General features: G+C 49.1%; 1 protein-coding gene across 2 annotated transcripts in view; it reads right to left on the bottom strand.

Moving 5' to 3' along the window:
* Positions 1 to 27,563, bottom strand: part of LOC147698808 (E3 ubiquitin-protein ligase TTC3-like) — a 1,930,429-nt gene that overhangs the window by 35,537 nt on the left and 1,867,329 nt on the right. For both annotated transcript variants that reach the window (XR_015299370.1, XM_086935404.1), the window contains exon 45: positions 26,821 to 26,913. Coding sequence is in view for 1 of the 2 variants with exons in the window: in XM_086935404.1 (XP_086791530.1) it covers positions 26,821 to 26,913 (93 nt within the window). In the remaining variant the exon portion in view is untranslated. The remainder of the gene's footprint in view (positions 1 to 26,820; positions 26,914 to 27,563) is intronic.

The following is a 27,563-nucleotide window of genomic DNA, read 5'->3' as shown; positions in this document are numbered from 1 at the left end:
GGGTTTGAATACTAGTAGTTCTCTTATGGTACCACGTTTCTGCAGATCTACATACTGGGGGCTGAAGGTATTAGTAAGCAACATTTCCAGGGTTGGAATACCTGTTTGAGTCTGTGCAAACCTACTATCCTGAATGTTTTAAGGGTTTTCACCAACTCTTCTCTAAACTTAGAGTACCATACTGAGAAAGGTTGGAAATGTACTCCTGACAGTGGCAGACATAAACACTCCTTCCAGGGTTGGGAAAAAAAAGTGGTTGGAGGAAAGCAAACTTGCAAACCCTCAAATTTTCGCATGAGCAAATCTACACCTGCAGATTTGATCATGCTAAAATGCAGTTCACAAATATTTTCTAGGAGTACTATTTCTTGGCCTACTTCTGTAAAGTATTGTGAATTCACGAAAGCCGTATATCTGCACTTAATGCAAGGACATGAGTGCACTTTTGAGACGTTATTTAATAATTGGGCCCCTAAGTAGGTTTGGCGTTAATCATGACCTTTTGTGTTTATTAAAATTCTGTCTCTCGGTCTCTCTCTCTCTCGGCTAGCTTCACTGTGAATGACAACATTCTGTTCATTCACAAGAAGTACATCGACACACAGGTGTTTTGTTCAGTGCCAGGAACTACTGAGGCAATGTGTGCTTTTTGAGACCAAAACAATTTTTGCTTTTGCCAGTGTTTGTTATAATGGTGAGGACCCGGCACCTCCCACACCAATAAGGTTTTACAAAAACCATACCAAAACAAGTCACACATTGACAAAACAAAAGGCTATCAATTTCAGATCTACTGGCTTTACCAATGCTTGTTTATTTTTCCTATAATCTTATTAAAACTAGTTACACTAATTTTCCATTATGAATATTTTGGGGAAACACTAGCATACATCAACACATTTTACTAAATGATGCTGCAAAGAAGTGTTACCTAAAATTTGACAGTAGTTTAGCAAAATGTTTTTGCAATATTTTGTGAACATTTTATTTTGAAAGCAAAGAATCATCAAACTTGCTTTCAAGCTTCTGTAAATATTTGCATCTAATTAGAGACCATTTCTGGGAGCACTATACATAGCCTCATATTGCTAAACATTGAAAAAGTGTGTGCACATTTTTATACTGGAACCAATGTCAGTAGTGCAGTGTGAGTTTACAACACTTACTTAGAGCGCTCATCCTAATAATAAAGGCTTTGTATTAATGAACCATAAATACAAGTTTGAAAAGCATTAACACATGGACACAAATATTACCTCAACTGCAGGCAATGCCTTTCCCTGAGCCATAATGTGGTACTGTAAACTGGCAGCCAAATGGTTTGTGCTGTAGGGGGTTGGGCCTACTTGTCCGAAGGACAAAATACACATAATAACTTGTTGCCCTTGACCCCAAACAATATGTCCAGGGCGTCGGGCTATAGGAATTCCCCAGTCAACAGGCCTTGGCAAAGGCAACCCACGCGGTGAGTGGAAACAGTCTCCTCTTTTGGAAAGGAGAAGGGGCCAGTCTGGAGCAACCAGACCAGCAGTGAAGATTTCGGAGTTCATCGTCTAGAAGGTCACTAGCCAGCCGGCAAGTGACCAGACAACGCGTTGAGCAGCAACCAGGCAGAAGGGCCCCACGCAGATCTCGTGGATGCTGGAGAGCTGGTCTTCGGTGCAGGAGCTGCTCGGGGTCGGGGCTTCTCAGTCCCCAAAGCACCTGGACGAGGTTACCTCAGAAGTCGTGCTGGAGCGAAGTGCTGCTTCTTTCAAGATGGCCGGTCCCACGTGTCTCGTCGCACCCACGAATCTCAGCTGAGCTGCAGATGTAGGTAGAGGTCGGAGAGGTCTGGGAATCCGGGCCTCGTCGGGCTCTGAAGTCTGGATCTTTGGAGGAAGACGACAAAGGGAAGCCGCTGGACGCTGATGGTGCCTGCTTGTGCAGGGTGGACACTCCTTGCCCACAAGGGAGATTTCTTCAGTCTTCTGTGGAGCAGAACGTCGAAGTCCAGAGTTTCTTCTTGTAAAGTTGTTTAGGATAATCTAATTTGGAATGGGGCCAGCTCCTACCTTTATCTGGCTAAAGGGGGCTGTACTACGACTAGGTCCTTCCTCTGGGTGGGACCAGGAAGGGGGCGCCAGCTCTAGGGCTGGAGTGCCCCAGGAACTGGTTTGGACCGGAGTATGCACAGGGACACCTTGTGTGTCCCAGGCATGTCTCATTCCTTTCAGCCCTGTCCTACCTAATACACAAAATCCTGTCTGGGGTGGTGTTAGCACCTCCCAAGGCAGGAACCCCTTTGTCCAAGCCTCCCTCGCTGGAAGGACTCCCAGCAGCATGTTAGCAGCAGCATGTTAGCATCCTCAGCTCTAGTAGTGAGGAGTTTATCTCTACCTTTACCTTCAAAGGAGAGCCACAATATAGCTGCCCACTGACTCTGGAGGATGCACTGGGCAGTGCAGGCCATCTCAAGAGCAGTCATCCATTTGTGGATGTCATCCCCTTGCTTAAAGGGGGGCACTATTTTACACAGGTGTCTAGTATCAAAACTCCAGTCTTTATCTCTAGGGATAATGCTGCCACCAGTGGGGTCTGCCCCACTCAATCTCTGCTGTTAACCAGATGAGTACGGACAATTTCCCTTTGTCGTCTTCCTTCAAGGATCCAGACTTCAGAGCCCGACGAGACCCGGATTCCCAGACCTCTCCGACCTCTACCTACATCTGCAGCACAGCTGAGATCCGTGGGTGCGACGAGACACGTGGGACCGGCCATCTTGAAAGAAGCAGCACTTCGCTCCAGCACGACTTCTGAGGTAACCTCGTCCAAGTGCTTTGGGGACTGAGAAGCCCCGACCCCGAGCAGCTCCTGCACCGAAGACCAGCCCTCCAGCATCCACGAGATCTGCGTGGGGCCCTTCTGCCTGTTTGCTGCTCGACTCGTTGTCTGGTCACTTGCCGGCTGGCTAGTGGCCTCCTAGACGACGAACTGCGAAATCTTCACTGCTGGTCTGGTTGCTCCAGACTGGCCCTTGCTCCCTTCCAAAAGAGGAGCACCCCGGACCCTCCTGGTCCACTCCAGACGCCGTTTCCACTCACCGCGTGGGCTGCCTTTGCCAAGGCCTGTTGACTCCGAATCCGAAGCCGACACCGCCGACAGCGAGAGCCTGCGTGGGACAGCTCGTGCCTCCATCCTGGTCGAAGACACCACCTGGTCCACGTGGCTGCAGAGACAAGCGTCCACTCTCACCTGATCGCGACGACGACATCTGGTTCCACTCCAGTCACTGGCTAGTGACTTTGAACATTGTCCCCTCTGCTTTCAGGTTCTTCTCTTCACTGATCCACCCTTGGATCACACCGGACATCTTCCTCCTGACCGCCTGCAGCATCTTTTCTTCCAGGCTCCATAGACTTCAACGCCAGATCCCGACACGACTTGGCACCTATGCACCCGCAGCCTGTAGGTGAGGTAACACGAGCATTTTGGTGCTCAAGGGTAGCTTGACTAACCTAGTGTCCAGTTCCACAGTCGTTTTAGTTCTACCTAGTCAGGATTGTCCGTACTCACCTTTTTCTTGAACTGTACTGTCCATAGACACTTTTACGCATCTCGCGTGTGAGTTCACACTCTGCACACGCGTTCCGTGGGCCTCCTATTACCTACCTAGAGTTAGTATAGCGTGGTCCCAGCGATCCTACAGCCTCTGGACAGCTCCATTCCTTTTATCGACTTTCACATTCCACTTACTTAGAGAATATGGTTTGTCGTGCCCCTAGGGCACCATTGTAATTTGTGCAACTTAAACGTATTTTTCCTAAGAGATTGTCATGTGCTTAGCCCTCTGATCTCATAAAGAGTTCAGAGGTGTATGTTAGTTAATAAATATCTTGTTTATTTTCATAACAACCTGTGTGGTGTCCTTTCACTTGGTACTCAAGGGGTTTTATGTGGTAAAACAGCTGGCTTCACATGCCAAAAGAGTTTAGCCTAAGACTGCTTTGTCCATGCTACCATTAGGATAGCTGGTCTATAAGGTTGACTTACAACCAATCACCATAAGGGTTTTTTGGACTGATACAAGGTGATCACTAGAATTAGTGAGCATCATATATCAGGCCAACTTCTCACATTGGTGTGCAGCGGTTGGGATTTGAGCTTACTGTTGTTTTTACCAAATATATTCTTGAGATATCATTTGAAAGATCACATAAGGTACCATAGGTACATATAACAAGCTTAGAAATACTCTGAGTTCTACTGAACCAGCTGTTGTAGTAGAAAGGGAGTAGCACACCCTGACTACAACTCTTAGCAAGGGATCAGTAGGTAAACCCATAGTGTAGGTAAGTGCACCACTTACACCTCACTAGAAAAGCATGTGTATCACAGGAGAGAACACAGTGGCTCCCCTTGGTGATATTGACCCTCCACAGGTCATGTCAAGGTATGCAGTCCTTAGCTTCCAGGAGATGAGACAATTGTGTACCTCCAGGAAACTAAAACAGGGTTCTAACCCTACAATTCCTTTTCTGATAGGTCTCCTAGAGACATTTGATGCCAGAAGGGCTTCTAATCCAGGCCCATCTGACCCTACAGAGGGAACCATACCCCCAGTAGAGGAGGACTCTAATCTCCCTGAAACTGATGAAGTGGAGGAAGATGGAGACTCATCTGATGGAGAGGTATACCATGGTCAGGGAGGAATCAGCAGACTTACCAGGGCCAACTTAAGCATACATGAGAATGGAACTGGGGGAGCCCCAGGCCCATCCTCAGGCAGGCTTACCCTTGGGAATAGACGAGTTAGGTCTCACTCCAGAGGCTCTAACAGATCTATTCACACCCATGTCTCTCAGGCATCTTCTCAGAGAGGGATGACATCCCCTCAGAGAAGAGAGCATGAAGCTAAGATGAGGAAAGTCAATCTGAGGATTGAGAGCGAAGAACTTGCCCTTGCCAAAGAAAGACTTGCCTTTGCCAGAGAGCAGAGATTGAGTGGGGCAGACCCCACTGGTGGCAGCATTATCCCTAGAGATAAAGACAGGAGTTTTGATACTAGACACCTGAGTAAAATAGTGCCCCCCTTTAAGCAAGGGGATGACATCCACAAATGGATGACTGCTCTTGAGAGGGCCTGCACTGTCCAGTGCATCCTCCAGAGTCAGTGGGCAGCTATATTGTGGCTCTCCTTTGAAGGTAAAGGTAGAGATAAACTCCTCACTACTAGAGCTGAGGATGCTAACAATTACCAAGTCCTGAAGAATACACTGATTGATGGGTTTGGCTTAACAACTGAGCAGTACAGGTTGCTGTTCAGGGACACCCAGAAACTTCAGTCTCGGGATTGGGCTGACGTTGTTGATTGTGCCACTAAGGCTTTTGAAGGCTGGTTACTGGGAAGTAAAGTTACTGATTACACAGGATTGAATATTCTAATTATGAGAGAGCAAATCTTAAGTAATTGTCAAAATCAGTTGTTGCATCAGCACCTTATTGACTCAGATCTGACCTCTCCCCAAGAATTGGGAAAGAAGGCAGACAGATGGGTCAGGACAAGGGTCAAGCAGCAGAACCAGAGCCAGGGTGGTGGCCAGAAGAAAGCAGACCAGATGGGTAATGAGAATAAGCAAAATGACCAGAAGTCTTCAACAGGGCCCCAACAATCTAAGGAGGGTGGGTCCCAGAATTCCCAAAAGAAGAAGAATGATGGTCAAGGAAACCATGGTGCCAATACTGTAAAAGTAAAACTCACTGGTTTAGTGAGTGCACCAAGAAAGGCCCAGCTCCTACCACTACTTCCCCTAAGGCACCTGCACCCCCTAGTACAGTTAGTAGTGGTAGTGCTCCTCCCAAGGCTATAGTGGGGTTAACCTTGGTATCTGAGGTGGGCTCGGACTTAGTCAGGGGACCTACTCAGGCTGTTCTTGTTTGTACTGGGGACATGGATATGACCCCTACAATAAGTCCCAGTACTCTGGGCAAGTAGAGGCAAACACCTTTAATCAATGGAAAAATGGCTCAGGCCTACAGGGACACCTGTGCCGGTGTCACTATGGTGACACCAGCATTTGTCGACCCTGAACAGGTAATACTAGGTTCAGACTACCTAGTGACCAATGCTAGCAATGTCACTACCAACCATAGTATGGCACTTGGTAATTTCTCCTGGGGAGGGGTAACTGGCCTCAAAAGGAATGTAGTTAGTTCAGACCTCCCAGTGGACTGTCTTTTGGGCAATGATTTGGAATCCTCCTTATGGTCAGATGTGGAGTATAGGACTCATGTGGAAATGTTAGATTTGTCAGCACATGTCCTTGCTGTGACTAGGTCACAGGCCAAAAAATGCCCAGCTGAACAAGTGCTGGATCCTGGAACAATGGACCAGACACTTCCCAAGAGAAAGAGCAGTAGGGTTAAGGCAGTGCGTTCCCCCCCTGCCTCAAGGTGAGGATCAGCCCTCTCAGGAGGCTGACCCAAAGACAACAGAAGGAACTGTCCTAGAAGAGCTTGAGCCTGAACAGGTTGAGTTTCTTGGGACAGGGGGACCTTCCAGGGCAGACTTGAGGCAGGCACAGTTAGACTGTTCCTCTCTTGAACCCCTCAGACAGCAGGCTGCTGCTGAGGCTGCAGGGAATGTCACAGGTACCCACAAGGTGTACTGGGATGATGGACTCCTTTACTCTGAGGCAAGAGACCCCAAGCCTGGTGCTACCAGGAGGCTGGTCATCCCCTTGTCTCTGAGAGGTTTCCTTCTTACCTTGGCCCATGAGATTCCACTTGCAGGTCACTTAGGCCAGAACAAGACTTGGGACAGGCTTGTCCCTCACTTTCACTGGCCTCATATGTCTGAAGACACAAAAGAGTTTTGTCGCTCATGTGTCACCTGCCACGCCAGTGGCAAATCAGGTGGCACCACAAAGGCCCCCCTTATACCACTACCTGTGGTGGGGGTACCCTTTAAAAGAGTGGGGATTGACATTGTTGGACCAATGGACCCCCAACAGCATCTGGGCACAGATTTATACTGGTGGTAGTGGATCATGCCACCAGGTATCCAGAAGCTATTACCCTTAGGACCACTACAGCTCCTGTTGTGGCCAGGGCCCTACTTGGAGTCTTCTCCAGAGTGGGGTTTCCTAAGGAGGTTGTCTCTGACAGAGGTGCAAACTTTATGTCAGGATACTTGACTGCAATGTGGAAGGAGTGTGGTGTCAATTACAAATTCACCACCCCCTATCACCCACAGTGCAATGGGCTTGTGGATAGATTCAACAAGACCCTAAAAGGGATGATAAAAAGGGTTACCAGAAAAGCTTAGGCGAAGATGGGACATCCTTTTACCCTGCCTTCTGTTTGCTTACAGAGAGTTCCCACAGAAGGGGGTTGGCTACAGCCCTTTTGAGCTTCTATTTGGGCATCCTGTTAGAGGACCCCTTTGTCTTGTGAAGGAAGGATGGGAGTTACCTCTCAAAAAGCCTAAGAAGACATAGTGGACTATGTACTTGGTCTCCGCTCCAGGATGGCAGAGTACATGGAGAAGGCATCTAAAAACCTTGAGGCCAGCCAAGAACTGCAAAAAGCTTGGCATGACCAAAAGGCTGTCCTTACTGTTTATCAGCCTGGACAGAAGGTGTTGGTGTTGGAGCCAGTGGCCCCAGCAGCTCTCCAAGACAAATGGTCTGGACCCCATACTATCATTGAACAGAAGGGAGAGGTCACCTACCTGGTAGACCTTGGAACTCCCAGGAGCCCTCACAGAGTACTTCATGTGAACAGGCTCAATGCATTTGTCAACAGGGAAGACATGGGCTTGCTCATGGCTACAGATCAGGGACAGGAGGAAGAGAGTGACCCTCTCCCAGACCTGCTCACTCAGAACCCTGATGATGGGTCAGTAGATGGTGTGGTCTTTTCTGACAGCCTCTCTGAACATCAGCAAAAGGATTGCAAACAAGTTATTCAGTCCTTTAGACAAATGTTCTCTCTGACACCCAGTCAGACAAACTGGTGCAACCATGAGGTGGACACTGGTGACACTCTGCCTATAAAGAGTAAAATCTACAGGCAACCTGACCACGTCAGGGACTGCATAAAACAAGAAGTACAAAAGATGTCGGAATTGGGAGTCATTGAACCCTCAGAGAGCCCTTGGGCTAGTCCTGTAGTTCTAGTGCCTAAACCTCACACCCAGGATGGTAAGAGAGAGATGAGGTTTTGTGTAGACTACATTGGTCTCAATGCTGTCACTAAAACAGATGCCCATCCAATACCAAGAGCAGATGAACTCATAGATAAATTGGCTTCTGCCAAATTCTTGAGTACATTTGACCTGACAGCTGGTTATTGGCAAATCAGGTTAGCTGAGGATGCCATGGCCAAAACAGCATTTTCTACCCCAGGAGGTCATTACCAATTTGTGGTGATGCCCTTTGGTTTGAAAAATGCACCTGCCACTTTTCAAAGGTTGGTGAACCAAGTTCTCACTGGGCTGGATGACTTCTGTGCAGCATATCTAGATGATATTGCTGTCTTTAGCTCCACCTGGGAGGATCACCTGATCCACCTGAGGAAAGTTTTGGAGGCCCTGCAAAAGGCAGGCCTCACTATCAAGGCTACTAAGTGCCAGATAGGGCAGAGTCAAGTTGTATATCTGGGCCACCTTGTAGGTGGAGGCCAGGTTCAACCTTTGGAGAGCAAGATACAGGCCATGAAGGACTGGGCTCCTCCAACCACCCAGACACAGGTCAGAGCTTTCTTGGGCCTATCTGGTTACTATAGGAAATTTGTCAGAAATTATGGAACCATTGTGACTCCACTTAATGACCTGACAAGTAAGAAAATGCCAAAGAAAGTTCAGTGGACAGTTAGCTGTCAAAAGGCATTTGATGACCTAAAGCAGGCCATGTGCACTGCACCGATTCTCAAGAGTCCAGACTACTCCAAACCTTTCATTGCCAAACTGATGCTTCTGAGTTGGGTGTGGGAGCTGTTCTATCTCAACTGAATATTGATGGTCATGAACAGCCCATTGCTTTAATAAGTAGAAGGCTGACCCCTAGAGAGAAACGTTGGTCAGCTATTGAGAGGGAGGCCTTTGCTGTGGTTTGGGCCCTGAAGAGGTTCAGGCCATACTTGTTTGTAACTCACTTCAAGATTCAGACCGACCATAAGCCCCTCTTATGGCTAAATCAAATGAAGGGTGAAAACTCCAAACTTCTTAGGTGGTCCATTTCCCTACAGGGGATGGACTTTACAGTGGAGCGCAGACCAGGAACTGACCATAGCAATGCAGATGGTCTCTCCAGGTACTTCCACTTAGAACAAGAAGACTCACCTGGTCAAGGTTAGTTTAATGTCCCTAAGTTTGGGGGGGGGGGTTATGTAGGAGAGTAGGGTCTGCAATCCTATGGTCACCCCCGATTTTTGCTTTTTGCTTCACTGGTTTACGACTTTCCCTGGCTGTGGGCCTGCTAATCCTGCTAATGCTGTGCTCTCTCTAAATTGACAACCATGTACCTTAGGTGCATATCGAATTGGGTACTGAGTCACCTTACCAGTACCTGTACAGTGTACCTTAGGTACCCAGGGCATAGGTGCACCCAGGGCCTACCAGGGGCTGCAGCATGTATTATGCCACCTCTGGCTGGCCATCCAACTCAGACACAACTGGCTAATCAATCAGCTGGGGCAAGGTGGTGTAATCACCCTTTGCTTTAGATATAGTATCCCTATATCTAACCCTAAAATGGACACATATCCTCCTATCAGTCACTCCTATGGCAGGCCTTATCAATCCTAAAGGCAGAGTGCTTGGAATTATGTGAGATGGTGCTCTAGCATGAGCTGAGCCTGTCTGCAGCTTTCGGAACCAAGTCCTTTAGCTGTTTCCATGATAACGCTATACCATATACTATTAAGTGCATTAAAATCCTCGCGGTTATTGCCAACTTTGGTATAGCATTATCAAAACATGTCGAGTAAGGTGTCACACGAATTGGAATACTACCCCCTCGCCAATTCTGGCAACGGGGGTAGCATTCCACCCTTCTAGAGGGACACGACATGTATGTAACTGTGAACCCCGGGTAAAGTTAACTCGATCCTCAGCATCACAAAATGGATGCTGCCACCACAGACACAAGTCTGACCTCCTGCTGCTGGGAGTCCTTCCAGCGAGGGAGGCTTGGACAAAGGGTTTCCTGCCTTGGGAGGTGCTAGCAGGATTTTGTGTATTAGGTAGGACAGGGCTGAAAGGAATGAGACATGCCTGGGGCACACAAGGTGTCCCTGTGCATACTCCGGTCTAAACCAGTTCCTGGGGCACTCCACCCCCAGAGCTGGTGTAAGACCGGACAAAGGATAGGGGGGGTGTAAACACCCCCCTTCCTGCTCCCACCCAGAGGAGGGACCTAGTCGTAGTACAGCCCCCTTTAGCCGGATAAAGGTCGGAGCTGGTCCCATTCCAAATTAGATTATCCTGAACAACTTTAGAAGAAGAAACTCTGGACTTCGACGTTCTGCTCCACAGAAGACTGAAGAAATCTCACTTGTGGGCAAGGAGTGTCCACCCTGCACAAGCAGGCACCATCAGCGTACAGCGGCTTCCCTTTGTCGTCTTCCTCCAAGGATCCAGACTTCAGAGCCCGACGAGACCCGGATTCCCAGACCTCTCTGACCTCTACCTTCACCTGCAGCTCAGCTGAGATCCGTGGGTGCGACGAGACACGTGGGACCGGCCATCTTGAAAGAAGCAGCACTTCGCTCCAGCACGACTTCTGAGGTAACCTCGTCCAAGTGCTTTGGGGACTGAGAAGCCCCGACCCCGAGCAGCTCCTGCACCGAAGACCAGCCCTCCAGCATCCACGAGATCTGCGTGGGGCCCTTCTGCCTGTTTGCTGCTCGACGCGTTGTCTGGTCACTTGCAGGTTGGCTATTGACCTCCTAGACGACGAACTCCGAAATAGTCACTGCTGGTCTGGTTGCTCCAGACTGGCCCTTGCTCCCTTCCAAAAGAGGAGCACCCCGGACCCTCCTGGTCCACTCCAAGCGCCCTTTCCACTCACCGCGTGGGTTGCATTTGCCAAGGCCTGTTGACTCCGAATCCGACACCGCCGACAGCGAGAGCCTGCGTGGGACAGCTCGTGCCTCCATCCTGGTCGTCGAAGACACCACCTGGTCCACGTGGCTGCAGAGACAAGCGTCCACCTTCACCTGATCGCGACAACGACATCTGGTTCCACTCCAGTCACTGGCTAGTGATTTTGAACATTGTCCCCTCTGCTTTCAGGTTCTTCTCTTCACTGATCCACCCTTGGATCACACCGGACATCTTCCTCCTGATCTCCTGCAGCATCTTTTTTTCCAGGCTCCATAGACTTCAACGCCGGAACCCGACACGACTTGGCACCTATGCACCCGCAGCCTGTGGGTGAGTTAACACGAGCATTTCGGTGCTCAAGGGTAGCTTGACTCTCCTAGTGTCCAGTTCCACAGTCGTTTTAGTTCTACCTAGTCAGGATTGTCCGTACTCACCTTTTTCTTGAACTGTACTGTCCATAGACACTGTTACGCATCTCGCGTGTGAGTTCACACTCTGCACACGCGTTCTGTGGGCCTACTATTACCTACCTAGAGTTAGTATAGCGTGGTCCCAGCGATTCTACAGCCTTTGGACAGCTCCATTCCTTTTATCGACTTTCACATTCCACTTACCTAGTATATGGTTTGTCGTGCCCCTAGGGCACCATTGTAATTTGTGCAGCTTAAACGTATTTTTCCTATCCTAAGGGATTGTCATGTGCTTAGCCCTCTGATCTCATAAAGAGTTCAGAGGTGTATGTTAGTTAATAAATACTTGTTTATTTTCATAACACCTGTGTGGTGTCCTTTCACTTGGTATTCAAAGGGTTATATGTGGTAAAACAGCTGGCTTCACAGGCCAAAAGAGTTTAGCCTAAGACTGCTTTGTCCATGCTACCATTAGGATAGCTGGTCTATAAGGTTGACTTACAACCAATCACCATAAGGTTTGTTTGGACTGATACAAGGTGATCACTAGAACTAGTGAGCATCATATATCAGGCCAACTTCTCACACTGCTGCCCCTGCGCTCCTACCCACTGCGACATGCACTTGCTTACATGGATATCATCATAGGCCGCACAGATGACACGAGTTAACATCACCACATGGAATGTGAGGGGGATACATACTCCTTTGCGCAGGTATTTCATCTATGCACATCTGAGTCAAAGGGCCTCCGATATCCCCCTATTACAAGAGACCCATCTGACTGCTCTGGAAGCAGCCAGACTGCGACATAGATGGTGGGTTTGAGGGTACAGTGCAAACTTCTCATCCATGGCCCGGGGTGTACTGGTTTGGGTGAGGGCTGGGGTTCCCTCGGAGAAGGAAGAAATGGTGACAGTTGCAGACATGTGAAATATGCTCCTTCAGGGCAGCCTGAATGGACAATATATTGTTCAGGGCTCTAGCTACGCTCCAAACGTGGATCAGGGCATTTTTCTGAGTGATTTGTCTAGGGTGCTGTCCCGTTGGAGCGATGTCCCTTGGCTTCTGCAGGGCGGCTTTCATGATGTACTCGACACTTCATTGGACCATTCCATTCCGCCCCTTGGGCACACAGCAGCATTGTCCAACGCGTAAGCACTGGGAACATGGTTGGAGCACTGGTCCCCATCTGATATTTGGAGGGCCCGTAACCGTGAATTTAGTATATATTAGTTCTACTCTCCTGCCCACGACTTGCATCTGCGTCTTGTTCGTATTCTTGTCTCGCCTGCTCTGCATCCCTTGATTCTGAACACAGAGTATCTAGGATAACAACCCCCAATATTTGTTACTTAGTTGAAAGAGGAAGCCCCTTCTGATCCCCAGCATGAGGCTGCAACCCGCCACGTTGGAGGACCCGGCATTCGCTGGGTGCATCCCTGCTGGATTTTTTTAGTGTAACACGAACAGCACAGACTCCTCGTCTAACGAATGGGAGGGCTTCAAGGTGGTGACACAGGGACACTGCCTGGGCCTGACGTGGAATGTGCGTAGGCAGCTGGATGCTGTAGGAGACCTGCTTCCTATGGTTATCCCCACTTTTTGCTGTGTTTCACTGGTTTATCAACTTTAGTCTGGCTGTGGCCCTGCTAATCAGGACCACAGCCTAGCTGTTCTCTCTCTAAATAGATTCCATGTATCTTAGGTACTAACCAGATTGGTTACTGGGTGAACCTTGTGAGCCCCTAGTACATGGTACCTCAGGTACCAAGGGCATAGGTACCCCAGAGGCCCACCAGGGGCTGAAGCATGTATAATGCCACCCCTGGGAAGCCTTCCATAATGGCACCACAGGTCTGCAATTGCAGCCTGGGTAAGGTGGTGTAAGCACCCCTTACTTATATATATATATATATATATATATACAGGATTGTCAAGGCCTGCCATAGGAGTGACTTATAGGTTAATATGTGTGTGTGGATATATATATATATATATATATATACACACATATTAACCTATAAGTCACTCCTATGGCAGGCCTTGACAATCCTGAAGGCAGAGTGCTTGCTTTTGTGTGAGAGGGTGACCTAGCATGAGCTGAGCCCCTCTGCAGCTTTCGGAAACCCTTCCTTATAGCTGTTCTATGATATAGCCATACCATAAACTCTTAAGTGCATTATAACCTTGCGGTAAATGCTAACTTTGGTTTTGGCTTTATCAAAACATGTCGTGTTTGGAGTCAAACACTTTGAAATCCTACCCCCCCCGGTAGAATTCCACCCTTCTAGAGGGAGAAGACATGTACACACTTACTTACCCGGTAAATGTTTAAAAGAGCCCCAGCATCACAAAATGGATGCTGTTGCCACAAACACGAATCTGACCTCCTGCTGCTGGACAAAACTCCGGCAGGAGAGGCCTGGACAATAGGTTTTCTAACCAGGGAGGTGCCAGCACCTCCCCAGACAGGCTTCAGTGTATTGGGGCAGGGTGGGTTGCATTCAGTGAATGCTTTTCAGACACTGCATGGGGCACACAAGGTGCTCCATGCATTTCCAAGTTCAAACCAGTTGCTGGGGCACTCAGCCCCAGCTCTGGCACGAAACTGGACAAAGGGGTAGGAATGTAACCACCCCCTCCCCAGGTCCTCCCATAGGTGGGACCCTAGAGTTAGTCCAACCCCTAAACTTAGTATAAGTACAGGTACCCAGTCACTAGGACTTTAGATTAACCTGGACGAAACTCTGAAGAAGAAATCTTGGACCTTCGACTGGAAGACGGTGTGAGAAGTTGGCCTGATATATGATGCTCACTAATTCTAGTGATCACCTTGTATCAGTCCAAACAACCCTTATGGTGATTGGTTGTAAGTCAACCTTATAGACCAGCTATCCTAATGTTAGCATGGACAAAGCAGTCTTAGGCTAAACTATTTTGGCATGTGAAGCCAGCTGTTTTACCACATATAACCCTTTGAATACCAAATGAAAGGACACCACACAGGTAGTTATGAAAATAAACAAGATATTTATTAACTAACAAACACCTCTGAACTCTTTTTAAAAAATATATATATTTATTGTTTTCCATGTTGCACACACTTTATACATTATACATTGTTCAGCATTAATACTTCATGCTTCATAGCTAAATAAAGACTATTACAAGATATACAAACATTTCATTACACATTTCCACAAACATTATTTATATTTCTTACTTTACCACCAATAAACATTAAGCCCTTCTTGGGTCTACATGCGGCCCAAATCCCTCCTTCCACCTACTTATGGGATGCCATATTCTTAAGCCTAATGTCCTTCCCCTTTTCGTGCATAAATATTCTTCTCCATATTATATGCATTCAACAGATTAGCCAGCCAGGTTTGTAGTGCCGGTGGATTTTTGTCTAGCCATGCCCTTGCTAAGGTCAATCTGTATACTGACATTGCCACAAACAGGAATTCCTGCTGTGTATCGGCTCCTTCCATACCCAGACCTAAGATTATCCGAGCTGGGCTAAGTTTGATTTGAATCCCCAATGATCTGTCTAGAAAACCCTCGATGTCTCTAACTAGCGTATGTAGTTGAGGGCAGGTAGCAAATATGTGAATAATATCAGCTTCACTAGCGTTGCATCGGGGACAGTTTGTACCCATGGTCCTGCCCCATTTAGCTATCTTAGCGGGAGTATGATATAGTGAATACAGAGTTGTATAATGTTGTGACTGCATGGAGGATGAACACAATATAGTACGGCCTAGGTCCAGTGATTTCTTGAACCACCCTACTTCCACGTTAAGTTTTTCCGCCCATTTATTACCCACTTTTCTTAAGTCATCAGTTTTCCCTTTAACCAAACAGGCATAAAAAGACCTAATGGTGCGATCACCCAAAAGTCTAATTTTTTCCAATATCTCATTCCTACTCGCTCCAACTGTCCCCCCTGTTTTATTATTCAAAAAACTCCTGACCTGGAGATACTTGAAAAAGCCTCGATACCATGCTTACTTCTTAGATCTGTGAACTGTAGCATCCCCTCTGCCTCAAATAAGTCCCCAATCTGGACAATACCGTTGTTTACCCATTCTAACATTACTTCATCTGCGAAGATTGCTTGAGGAAATGACCTGTTTTTATAGAGTCTAATATATCTATTGTATCTCCCCAATTTACTTCTTTTCAAGAAGGTAATCCAAATCTTAACAGCAGCGGAAAGTGTCTTAAACCTGGTTCTTTTAAAGTAGCCAAAATCGATACAATTTAAAAAGCAATTTCCCGCATCTGTCCCTAACACCGTGGCATATACTTTCGTAGACAGGTTATTAACTCTTTGATCCAGATCTGTTCCTCCTATTAACCCTTGCATATATTGTAGGGCAGCTGCCATGTGGTATAACCTGAAGTCCGGTGCTCCCCGCCCCCCCCCCCCTTTCTCTTGGGAGTGTGATGTATCTATATGCCCTACGTGTCTTCCCATGTGCCCAGATGAATCTGTTGCATATTGCCTCTAGTGTGTTAAACCATCTGTTCTCAAAGAATAAAGGGATCGATCTAAAAAAATTAAGTAATTTGGGAAGAATCAACATCTTAATAATGTTGGTACAGCCCATCAACGATAGGTGTAAGTTGTTCATCCTTATTAGATCAGTTTTTACTCTTGTCATCAGTGGAGCCATATTTATCTCTACCACCATATCAAGATTTGCTGATATTGCCACCCCCAAGTACACGGCTGAAACAACTACTCTAGCGTCGTTACACACTGAATATCTATTTTCAACAATCTGTGTCCTGGATTTGTTCAGTTTATATCCCGAGATTTGACCGAAACATTCAGCCTCTGCTTCAATCTCCCTAATGGAGGCCCACGAGACGTGTGTGCAGTGTGAACTCACACGCGAGATGCGTAACAAAGTCAATGGACAGTACAAATTACGAAAAGTTAAGTATTAGACAGTTCCGATTAGCTAGGACTAAAACGACTGGAAATCTGGACACTAGGAGAGTCAATCTCCCCTTGAGCACTGAAATGCTCTTGTTACCTCACCCACCGGCTGCGGGTGCATAGGTGTCAAAGTGTGTCGGGTTTCCGCGTTGAAGTCCATGGGGCCTGGAAGAAAGATGCTGCAGACGGCCAGATAGAAGATGTCCGGAGTGATCCAAGGGTGGATCAAGGAAGATGAAGACCTGAAAGCAGAGGGGAAAATGTTCACATTCACTAGCCAGTGAAAGGAGTGGAACCAGGAAGGAACCAGATGCTGTCATCGCGATCAGGTGAAGAATGGACGCTTGACTCTGCAGCCATGTGGACCAGGTGGTGTCTTCGACGACCAGGATGGAGGCACGAGCTGTCCCACGCAGGCTTTCGTTGTCGGCGGTGTTGGATCCGGATTCGGCATCAACAGGCCTGGGCAAAAGCAACCCACGCGGTGAGTGGAAAAGGCGTCTGGTGCCACCGCCAAGCTCCAGAAGAGACTCCAGCGGATCCAGAACGCCTCAGCCAGACTCATCCTCGACATCCCACGAACCAGCCACATCTCCGGACATCTGAGAGACCTACACTGGCTCCCCGTCAACAAAAGAATCACCTTCCGCCTCCTCACCCACGCACACAAAGCCCTACATGACCAAGGCCCGAGCTACCTCAACAGCCGAATCAACTTCTACGCTCCCAAACGCCACCTCCGATCAGCCAACCACGTCCTCGCCGCCGTCCCCCGCATCCGAAGAGCGACTACAGGAGGAAGGTCCTTCTCCTACCTGGCCGCCAAGACCTGGAACTCCCTCCCTCCCGACCTGCGCCTGACCCAAGACCACCTCTCCTTCAGGAAGAAGCTGAAGACCTGGCTGTTCGAGCAGTAGCGGCAGCGGCAGCGGCAGCGGCACCCCCCCCCCCCCCCCCCCCCCCCTCCCAGCGCCTTGAGACGGGTAGGTAGTGCGCTCTATAAATGTCTTTGATTGATTGATTGGTGCGGACCAGGAGGGTCCGGAGTGCTTATCCTTTGCAGGGAAGCAGGGGCCAGTCTGGAACAACCAGACCAGCGGTGTGGATTTCAAGGATCGTCGTCTAGGTGGCCATTAGCCAGCCGGCAAGTGACCAGACAACGCGTCGAGCAGCAATCAAGCAACAAGGCCCCACGCAGATCTCGTGGATGCTGGAGGGCTGATCTTCTGTGCAGGGGCTGCTCGGGGCTGGGGCTTCTCAATCCCCAAAGCACTTTCTCGAGGATGCCTCTGAAGTCGTGCTGGAAGCGAAGTGCAGTTTTTCCAAGATGGCCAGTCCCACGTGTCTCGTTGAACACACGGTTCTCAGCTGTGCTGCAGATGTAGGTAGAGGTCGGAGAGGTCTGGAAGTCCAGGTCTCGTCGGGCTCTGAAGTCTGGATCCACTCGGGAAGACGACAAAGTGAACCGCTGGAACGCTTGATGGTGCCAGCTTGTGCAGGGTGGTCACTCCTTGGCCACAAGGGAGATTTCCTCAGTCTTCTGTGGAGCAGAACGTCGAAGTCCACAGTTTCTTCTTGTAGAGTTTCAAATCAGGATAATCTAATCCAACTCCTACCTTTATTCTCCTAAAGGGCGCTGTTCTATGACTAGGTCCCTCCTATGGGTGGGACCAGGAAGAGGGGTGGTTACACCCCCTATCCTTTGTCCGGTTTCGCGCCAGAGCTGGGCTGGAATGCCCCAGCAACTGGTTTGAACCGGTGTATGCACAGGGCACCTTGTGTGCCCCAGGCATGTCTCATTCCTTTCAGGCCTGTCCTACCTAATACACAAAATCCTGTCTGGTGTGGTGCTAGCACCTCCCAAGGCAGGAAACCCTTTGTCCAAGCCTCCCTCGCTGGAAGGAATCCCAGCAGCAGGAGGTCAGACTTGTGTGTGGTGGCAGCATCCATTTTGTGATGCTGAGGCTTGACTTAACTTTAACCGGGGTTCACAGTTAACTACATGTTGTGTCCCTCTAGAAGGGTGGAAGACTACCCCCGTCGCCAGAACTGGCGAGAGGGTAGTATTCCAATCCGTATGACACCTTACTCGACATGTTTTGATAATGCTATGCCAAAGTTAGCAATAACCGTGAGGTTATAATGCACTTAAGAGTATATGGTATAGCGTTATCATGGAAACAGCTAAAGGACTTGTTTCCGAAAGCTGCAGACAGGCTCAGCTCATGCCAGAGCACTATCTCACATAATTCCAAGCACTCTGCCTCCAGGATTATTAAGGCCTGCCATAGGAGTGACTTATAGGAGTATATGTGTCCATTTTAGGTTTAGATATAGGTATACTATATCTAAAGCAAAGGGTGATTACACCACCTTGCCCCAGCTGATTGATCAGTCAGTTGTGTCAGATTTGGATGGCCAGCTAGGGGTGGCATAATACATGCTGCAGCCCCTGGTAGGCCTTGGGTTCACTTATGCCCTGGGTACCTATGGTACACTGTACAAGGTCTTACAAGAGTGACCCAATACCAATTGGTAAATGCGCCTAAAGTACATGGATGTCAATTTAGAGAGAGAACAGCCAGGCTGTGGGGGTCTGATTAGCAGGCCCACAGCCAGGGAAAGTCGTAAACCATTGAAGCAAAAAGCACAAATCTGGGGTGACCATAGGATTGCAGACCCTACTCTCCTACAGACGGAAGAAATCTCCCTTGAGGTCAAGGAGTGACCTTCCTGTTCAAACAGGCACCAAAGACGCATCTTGCCGACTGCATGTTTAAGGCTCCAGACGGATCCCGAAGAATCTGCGATAAAGGACACGGACTTCCAGACATCTCCGAGGCTGACATGAGTCTCCAGCAGAGCTGAGACCTGTAGCTATCACGAGAGACGCCCCCCCCCCCCCCTTCCACTCCAATGCCACAGAGATGATCTGCGGCTTACCCCAGGGCTCATCCCTCAGTCCGACGCTGTTCAATATCTATATGGAACCCCTCGCCGCCTGTCAACACGACCTCAACATCATCTGATATGCAGACGACACCCAGATGATCATCTCCCTCACCAAAGACCCTCACACAGGCAAATCCAACCTCCACGAAGGAATGAAGGCCATCTTCGACAGGATGAGGAACAGCCGACTGAAGCTGAACTCTGACAAGACGGAGGTCCTCATCCTTGGGTCCACCCCTTCGGCCTGGGACGACTCCTGGTGACTGACCGCACTGGGAACCGCACCGAATCCCACAGACCACGCACGCAACCTAGAGGTCATCCTCGACTACGTCCTCACTGTTGGACTTGGCCCTTCTGGCAGGTTCACCCCTAAAGAACAAGTTGCTTACCTTCAGTAACGCTTTTCTGGTAGATACAGTATCTGCCTGTGGATTCCTCACCTTGTGAATATCCCCCTGCGTCAGCAACGCTCGGAAAACTCTTTTGTAGCACGCCGGGATGGACGACGTCACAGGAGCACAGCATCCTCCACTCTAGGGTGGGGAGCTCATCTGGGGGACCTAGAGGTCAAGGGTCTTTGGTCTCCAGAGGAAAGGTTGCTTCACAAAAACCTTTTGGAATTGCGGCCATACGTTTAGCACTTAAGGCCTTCCTCCCTTCCCTTCGCGGTCTGTCAGTTCAGGTCCTAACAGACAACACAACCGCAATGTGGTATATTAACAAACAGGGAGGAGTGGGGTCGCAATTTCTTTGCAGAGAGGCACTGCGTCTCTGGTCCTGGGTTCAGGACCACCAGATTTGTGTGATGGCAAATCATCTGGCCGGGGTTCTGAACGTACGTGCAGACAGTCTCAGTCGGCAGTTCTCGGCCGACCACGAGTGGAGGCTTCACCCGGACGTGGTTCGTCACGTCTTTCGGACTTGGGGGATTCCTATTTGCCACTCACGAGAATGCTCACTGCCCGTCGTTTTGCAGTCTCCAGTTTCCAATGCAAGGAGCTCTGAGAGATGCGTTTCAGTTGAGTTGGGACTCGCAACTCCTTTATGCGTTTCCTCCCATACCCTTGATTCCTCGGGTTCTGAGGAAAATTCGCCAAGACCGGGCTCAAGTTATATTGATCGCCCCGGATTGGCCAAGAAGGGTGTGATACCCAGATCTTCTCCACCTCTCCTCGTGCTCGCCGCTCCGTCTCCCTCACAGGGCAGACCTACTCTCCCATATGGAGGGGTCGGTTCTACACCCCCACCTCCAGACCTTACACCTTCATGCCTGGAGATTGAACGGGGCAACCTGAGTTCATTTTCTCTCCCTCACGATGTGGTGGATGTCATCTTATCAGCCAAGCGTGATTCCACCAAGTCCATCTATTCTTATAGGTGGTCTAAATTTGTTGCTTGGTGTGGGGAGAGGTCCATTGACCCTTTAAGGGCTCGTTTGTCCAATATTCTTCAGTTTGCACTTTCCTTGGCCCAGCAGGGTTTTGCAGTGGCAACTATCAAAGGTTATTTGTCGGCCTTATCAGCTTTTCTTTGTTTGCCTGACCAGTCCTCTTTGTTTAAATCTCCGATTGTTTTACGTTTCATTAAGGGCCTTACTAATGAATTTCCTCCTACACCTTTTATTTTACCTCAATGGGACTTGAACCTTGTTCTTACATTCTTGATGGGTTCTCCTTTTGAACCTTTACACTCATGTCCCTTGAGACTTTTGACTTTCAAGATGGTATTCCCGGTTGCAATTAACTCGGCAAGGAGGGTTAGTGAGCTTCAAGCTCTTAGCTGTAAGCCCCCATTCTTGACCATTCATGCTGATAGAATGGTTCTCAGGACCAGGGCTGCTTTTCTGCCTAAGGTGGTAACTCCTTTTTATCTGGGGCAGTCTGTTACCTTTCCTACCGTCTATCCTCCCCCCACACTTCCAAGGAGGAGGAGAGGCTTCATCGCTTGGACCCTAGGAGGGCGGTGAGCTTCAACCTGGACAGAACAAAGGAGTTCCCGTTGGATGACCAGCTGTTTGTTGGATTTGCTGGCTGCAGGAAGGGAAGATCGGTGCACAAGCGCACTCTTTCAAGATGGATAATTTTATGCATCAAGATCTGCTACTCCCTGGCGGGTAAGGACCCTCCTGAGGGTATAAGAGCTCACTCTACTAGAGCAAAGTCTGCTACTTCTGCTTTATCTAGGGGTGTACCTGTTGAGGATATTTGCAGAGCCGTGACTTGGGCCTCCCTCCACACTTTCGCAAAGCATTACTGCTTGGATACCGAGGTGAGGAGGGACGATCACTTTGCGCGTTCTGTCCTCCAGGACTTTCTGGTATAGGAGAGTGGACACCCTCCTCCGGGAGTGGAGACTGCTGTGGGACTCTATTCACAAGGTGAGGAATCCACTGGCAGATGTATCTATCAGAAGAACAAGTTACTTACCTTCGGTAACGCTTTTTCTGGCAGATAGAGTATCTGCCTGTGGATTCCTCACTGACCCACCCGCCTCCCCGTTGTCCACTCTGCTATACCAAAGTTTATGTATTTTTATGTATATTTAGATGTATTTAAATTGGGTTTTTCATACCCTTGCTTCGCACTATGTGTGCAGTTTTGAGTTGTATGTACTATGTACACTGTATATATATATTTATTTCTACTGCCATTGGTCCGTCCGGGTGCCTCGAAGGCACGGAAAAAAGGGCGGAACTGATGTCATCACGCCGACGTAGGCCTAACAAAGAGTCAGTGACGTCTGCCGTAGTCGCGTGCGATGCCGTGCTCCTGTGACGTCGTCCACGCCGGCGTGCTACAAAAGAGTTTTCCGAACACTGCTGATGCAGGGGGATATTCACAAGGTGATCCACTGGCAGATGTATCTATCAGAACTTTTTGCTTTGTTCTGCGCACTTTCACTGTGTCCCTGTGTACAGTGCGTGCGCACTGAGTGCGTGTGGTGAGATTGGCCAGCCCTCCCATAGGAATACATGGGGAATGTATGTGTCCATGTTAGTTCCTGATGTGTGGGGAGTGCAGGGTCGAGTTTGGTATGTGCAGACTCGTGTGATTAAATGCTGCGCGATGATGTGTGCGGCGTTAATATGTCTGGTGTGGAAGTGCCACTTCTAGAAGTTGGAATGTCTGTGTAATAAAGATGAAATGACTGTCTGGCTTGTGATTGGCTGGAGCTGGCTGGTGTGCTGGCTCCAGGAGTCAGGGTGGTCTGCCCCGGTGGTGAATAGAGAGAATGACAGCCAGATGGGTGGTAGGAGTGCACCTGGGACCTGAATAGGGCTGGGCTTTCCCTCCACAATGCTGGCTCCGCCCCCTGTGGTGCAACTGTTGACCCTAGCCTGTCCTCTGAATGGGGAGAGGGGCTGAGCAAAAGAGAGTGCTCCAAAACCAGCTGCGTCTGGTTTTCCTTTAACCCTGCAGCCTGAGAAAAAGGATTCCTGTGTATAAGAGGGAGCTGTTCCCATGATGCACTGGGCCAGGGTCAGACTAATTTGCATGTAGCCAGGTTCTGAGCTGGGATGGTGCAGTGAGCTAAAAAACGGTGATGGATCAAGCCCTGATCTTTGGACTGGGTAAGAGGGGTCTGCTTAATTCAGACACTCTGTTCATCACCACCCCCTTTTCTGAATTGTTCCCTATTGGAGGGCCCTGTGAGCTGGCCCCTGAGCCCAGCCTTTGCACCCCTGCTTCCCAAAAAGACTTCTGGACTTTTGGATTTTCTGCCTGCCTGCCAGCACCTGGAAAGCGCTGGCCTCCCTTTGCTAAATAGCGCTTCTGCTTCGCTTGAGCGGCGATTCCTTCCGTGAGGGATTCCCCGGCGTGGGGATCCCCCTGCCTGCGTGATTCTCGGCACAGGAGCCAACCACGCTTATATGCCGCACCTTTTAAATCGTTGGTAGGGGCCCACCCTGCATGGTGAGCCTAGCGAGTGCCTACCCCGCGTATTTATATTTTTTCCTAACCCCTGACGGGTGCCCAGCCCGCCATGGACTTTGTTCCACCTTTCACGCCCTAGCGGGTGCCCACCCCGCAACTTGCCGCACCCACAGGGCAACCGCCATGGCCCAAGCCGCTCTTCAAAGTCCCCCTTCCGGGCAGCTATCGGCGCGTCCCCGAAGGCAGGCACTGTTGCCTGGTTGGGGGCGGGCGACCCGGAAGCTGCGCGGGCCGCCCAATTGCAGCGAGGCCCAGGAAAAGGCCCCTAAAGGAGAGGAAGGCCCGCCCTTGGGCAAAGGAGACTGGAGGAGCCGGGGATGCCAGCTGGCAGCGGGCCGCTCCCACAGTGGTGGCAGTGTTTTTGGCCAATTAGAGCCCACGAGCCTCCAGGGCTCCAAGGGGCATTTTGTACCTAGAGCCCGGGAAGTTCCAACGTATGGCCGCATTTTGTTTCTAGAGCCCACTAGGCCCCTGAGGGCCCAGTTGTTTATTCATAGAGCCTGCCAGGCTCCCACGTTGTTCTTGGGCACAGTTGTTTATTGAGAGCCCCAGAAGAAGAGTCAGGAGTCACGCTGGTGCCAGGCTCAGTTCCCCAGCTGCCCAGCACTTAGTGGGCAGCTGCTACGTTTAGGCCCTGAGAGCTGTTGCGCATTCTTCATTGGCTGCCTGCGCAGCCAGCCCAGACATTCTGGACATTGGGCCTGTGAGACCCTGAGAGGCCAAGTTGGCCTGGGGTCAGCTATGTGATTTTTTGGCGCAAATGTGATGACTTACCTAATGTGATTTCTGCATCATGTACAATGCCTTTATGCCTATACCCCTAAATGTATTTTTATGCTTAGGTGGTTGTCTTACCACATATAGTTATGCTAGTGAGTTCATGGTTCCCTGCGTGATATGTGCCTAAGGTGGTTAGGATTGCGTAGGGTGTACTTACCTTCTAACAGTGGTTCCTGGTTGTGTGCTACCTTTGCTATTTTGTGATACAATTATTCTATGTTCTAAGTGTGATTCCTACAAAGTGCTAGTTCTACCAAGTGCTTATTCCTGACATTGGTCATGTGGCCCCGTCCGGTGTATATAATCCCCAGTAAACTCTGCCCCAGCCAGTGGCACAGTGTAAATTGTGTGTTTATTATCTAATGTGTTTGGTATAATACAAAGGCTATTTATATATATTACCTTGTGTGGAGTTTCCTTTGTGGTGGGCCTTGGTTGTTGTTGCTGGTTGCACACGCTAACGCTTCACACATTTCCTCTGAGATAAGCTCGACTGCTCGTGCCAAGCTACCAAGGGGGTGAGCAGGCGTTATCTTTGGCGGGTGACTTCCTTGCCCTGACTAGAGTGGTAGCTTCGGCCCGGCTTTGGCGCAAGCCTTAGCCAACCAGAAATCCCATTTCTAACACTCACCATGACTACGCAGGTCAATGCCATCTCCTTCTCCTGCTTCGACACCCTCCGAATGCTACGTAGGAACATTAAAGTGGATCCCCACTGAAACAAGAAGAACAGTCACGCTGGACCTCGTCACCAGCAGACTGGACTATGGTAACGCCCTCTACGCAGGAGCATCGGCCAAGCTCCTAAGACAGCTGCAACGCATCCAGAACGCCTCGGCACGTCTGATCCTCGACATCCCCCGCCGCAGCCACATCACTCCCCACCTGAGAGACCGACACTGGCTCCCCGTCAACAAGAGGATAACCTTCAAGCTCCTCATCCATGCACACAAAGCAGTCCACGACACCGGCCCAGCGTACCTCAACAGACGACTCAGCTTCTACACCCCCACCCGCAAGCTCCGCTCTGCCGACTTCGCCCTTGCCGCTGTCCCCCGCATCTGAAGAACGACAGCCGGAGGCAGATCCTTCTCCCACTACACCGCCAAGACCTGGAACACCCTCCCCACCAACCTACAGCAGACGCAGTACCTACTGGCCTTCAGAAGACTACTCAATACCTGGCTCTTCGATCAGTAGCAGCCCCCCCTCTCCCGCTAGCGCCTTGAGACCCTCACGTGTATGTAGTGAGCTTTACAAGTGTCCTGATTGATTGATTGATTGTTCCGCGATGGAACTCTGTTCTCTCATGCCAAGCTGGTGGAGGGGAGGATCTTCATCCCGGGAGCTTCCTCCTACACCGCTCACTTATAGCTTCCCTATCTAGCAGGTGGGGTGCGTTAGCCACAGAGCCCCTTGTGCCACCATATGATTCAATATCTACACATCATGGGAGACGGGGCATCTGTTCAGATGGTTCGCAACATCACTCTACCATCACACTGCATTCTCTCTAAACCCTCCGAGGGTGCACTGAGACAAGGACCTGGGGCGTGCCTTTACCGAACCAGAATGGACAGCTATCCTGGAGGCCGCCTCCCATGTACCTCGTAACCAGCGTTTCCGCCAAATACAGTTCTTCATTCTCCACTGGGCATACCTTTCCGTGGCCAACATTAATAAATACTTCCTTCGCACAGACTCAGCTTGCCCCAGATGTCACTTAACCGATGCGGACATTTTAAACATGGTGTGGCAGTGCTCAAAACCTACCACATACGGGAGCGAAGTAGCCAATACTCTTTCCTAATGCATAGGGCGAAATATACCTTTCAGCTGGGAGACTAACATTCTTCATCTACTTTGGATAGGGAGGAAGCACAGAGCCACTTCGCGCTTCATAGATCTAGGCCTAGCCGTATCACTAAACACTGGAAGGCACCTGGTGCCCCACAGACTGCGGCATGGCGTCGCTCCTTACTTGACTGGGCCAAGGTGTAGAATGTTGCCCTGCGCAGGGAGGATCTGTTGGGACTCCGAAGGTTCCCTCAGGCCATGGAGTGGGAGACTATTCTATCGGAGCTGCAGACATCTGATGGGCCAACAGGGGTCTCCTCGCCAGGGAGAGTGGACATCACAGTTGCGGATGGGTGGGCCCTCCTGATTGCGCCTACATGAGGGTACAGGGGCAAGAGTCCTATATTTGGGTCACTTACGGGGATGGCTGGCACACAAGGGAGCCATGCTTGGCATGGTGCACCAGCATGGGTGAGCCCGGGGTGGGGGAGGGTCTAGCAGCATTTCACTTACAAGATCTCCCTTTCCATCCTTCATCTTACTTTGTCCTCATTACCCGCCTCTACAGTTCAGGATTGTATGGTAATATGAATAGAAACCATAAGCGATTTGAGTAAAGTCATGCTTAATATAAGATACAGATGCCACATCAGTGCCCACATGGATGCCATTAACTTGTACGAACAGCTCTTTGTATCTCTCTGAGATCATGCATTTTGTTACTGATTTTACGCTGTTGTGTACAATGGAAATATATTGCATATGCAGAATATATCTGAAGGTTGTGTATCTGTTAAATAAGCAAAAATAACAAAATAAAGAATAGTTTTGAAAACTGCATTTATGGTCATAAGTTCATGTAAATATAACTGATTTCAATGCAAGGAGTGTGGGGATACTTACATCTTTGTGAAATTGGTGTCCACATTCTAATACACATATGGTATTTTGACGAAGCTCTTCATGGCAGATTATGCATGGGTCATCATCAAATAACTGCATTGTAAGAGATGAAAACTCATTAAGTTTTAGTCAGAGATAATTTTACAATTAATGTATTTAATATTTGGAGAGTGACTATGCTTTAATATCAAAAGTAAGATGAAAACATTATAACAGATAATGCACGGTGTAGGAAAGTGCCCCTTAACCTGGTCCCCTTTACCAGTGTTCTTTCCCTAAACTGTAACATTGTTTCACAACTGGCTCACTTTAAGAATCCCTGTCAGTCCCTAGTAAGTGGTACCTAGGGCTTCGGAACTAAACAGGGTCCCTAAGGGCTGAAGCACAAACTGTGCCACCCTAAGGGGCCTCTCACCAGGCTCATGCAAACTGCCACTGCAGCCCATGTCTATTGGTGTAGGAAAAAGTGAAGAGTCGACATGGCACACACTCCTTTGTAACACTGGTGGAGCCTTGTAGGATGCACAGCGTCTGAAGAATTCACGTCCAGACAAGTTGCAACAGTTTTCCCAAAATTATTCCTTTTTATTTTCTTCATATTTGTCTATGCTCCATAATTAATCCAACTTTTTAACGAAGCAGATTTTATCCAGTTCAACACGTGCCTATTGAGACTTATCTTTCAATCATATGGGGATTTATCAATCCTCACAGCACGAATTATAATAACCCAATACATTTCG

This window comes from Lissotriton vulgaris, chromosome 8, assembly GCF_964263255.1.
Source record: "Lissotriton vulgaris chromosome 8, aLisVul1.2, whole genome shotgun sequence".
NCBI classification, from domain to species: domain Eukaryota; kingdom Metazoa; phylum Chordata; class Amphibia; order Caudata; family Salamandridae; genus Lissotriton; species Lissotriton vulgaris.
This window is presented reverse-complemented; position numbering and strand designations above follow the sequence as displayed.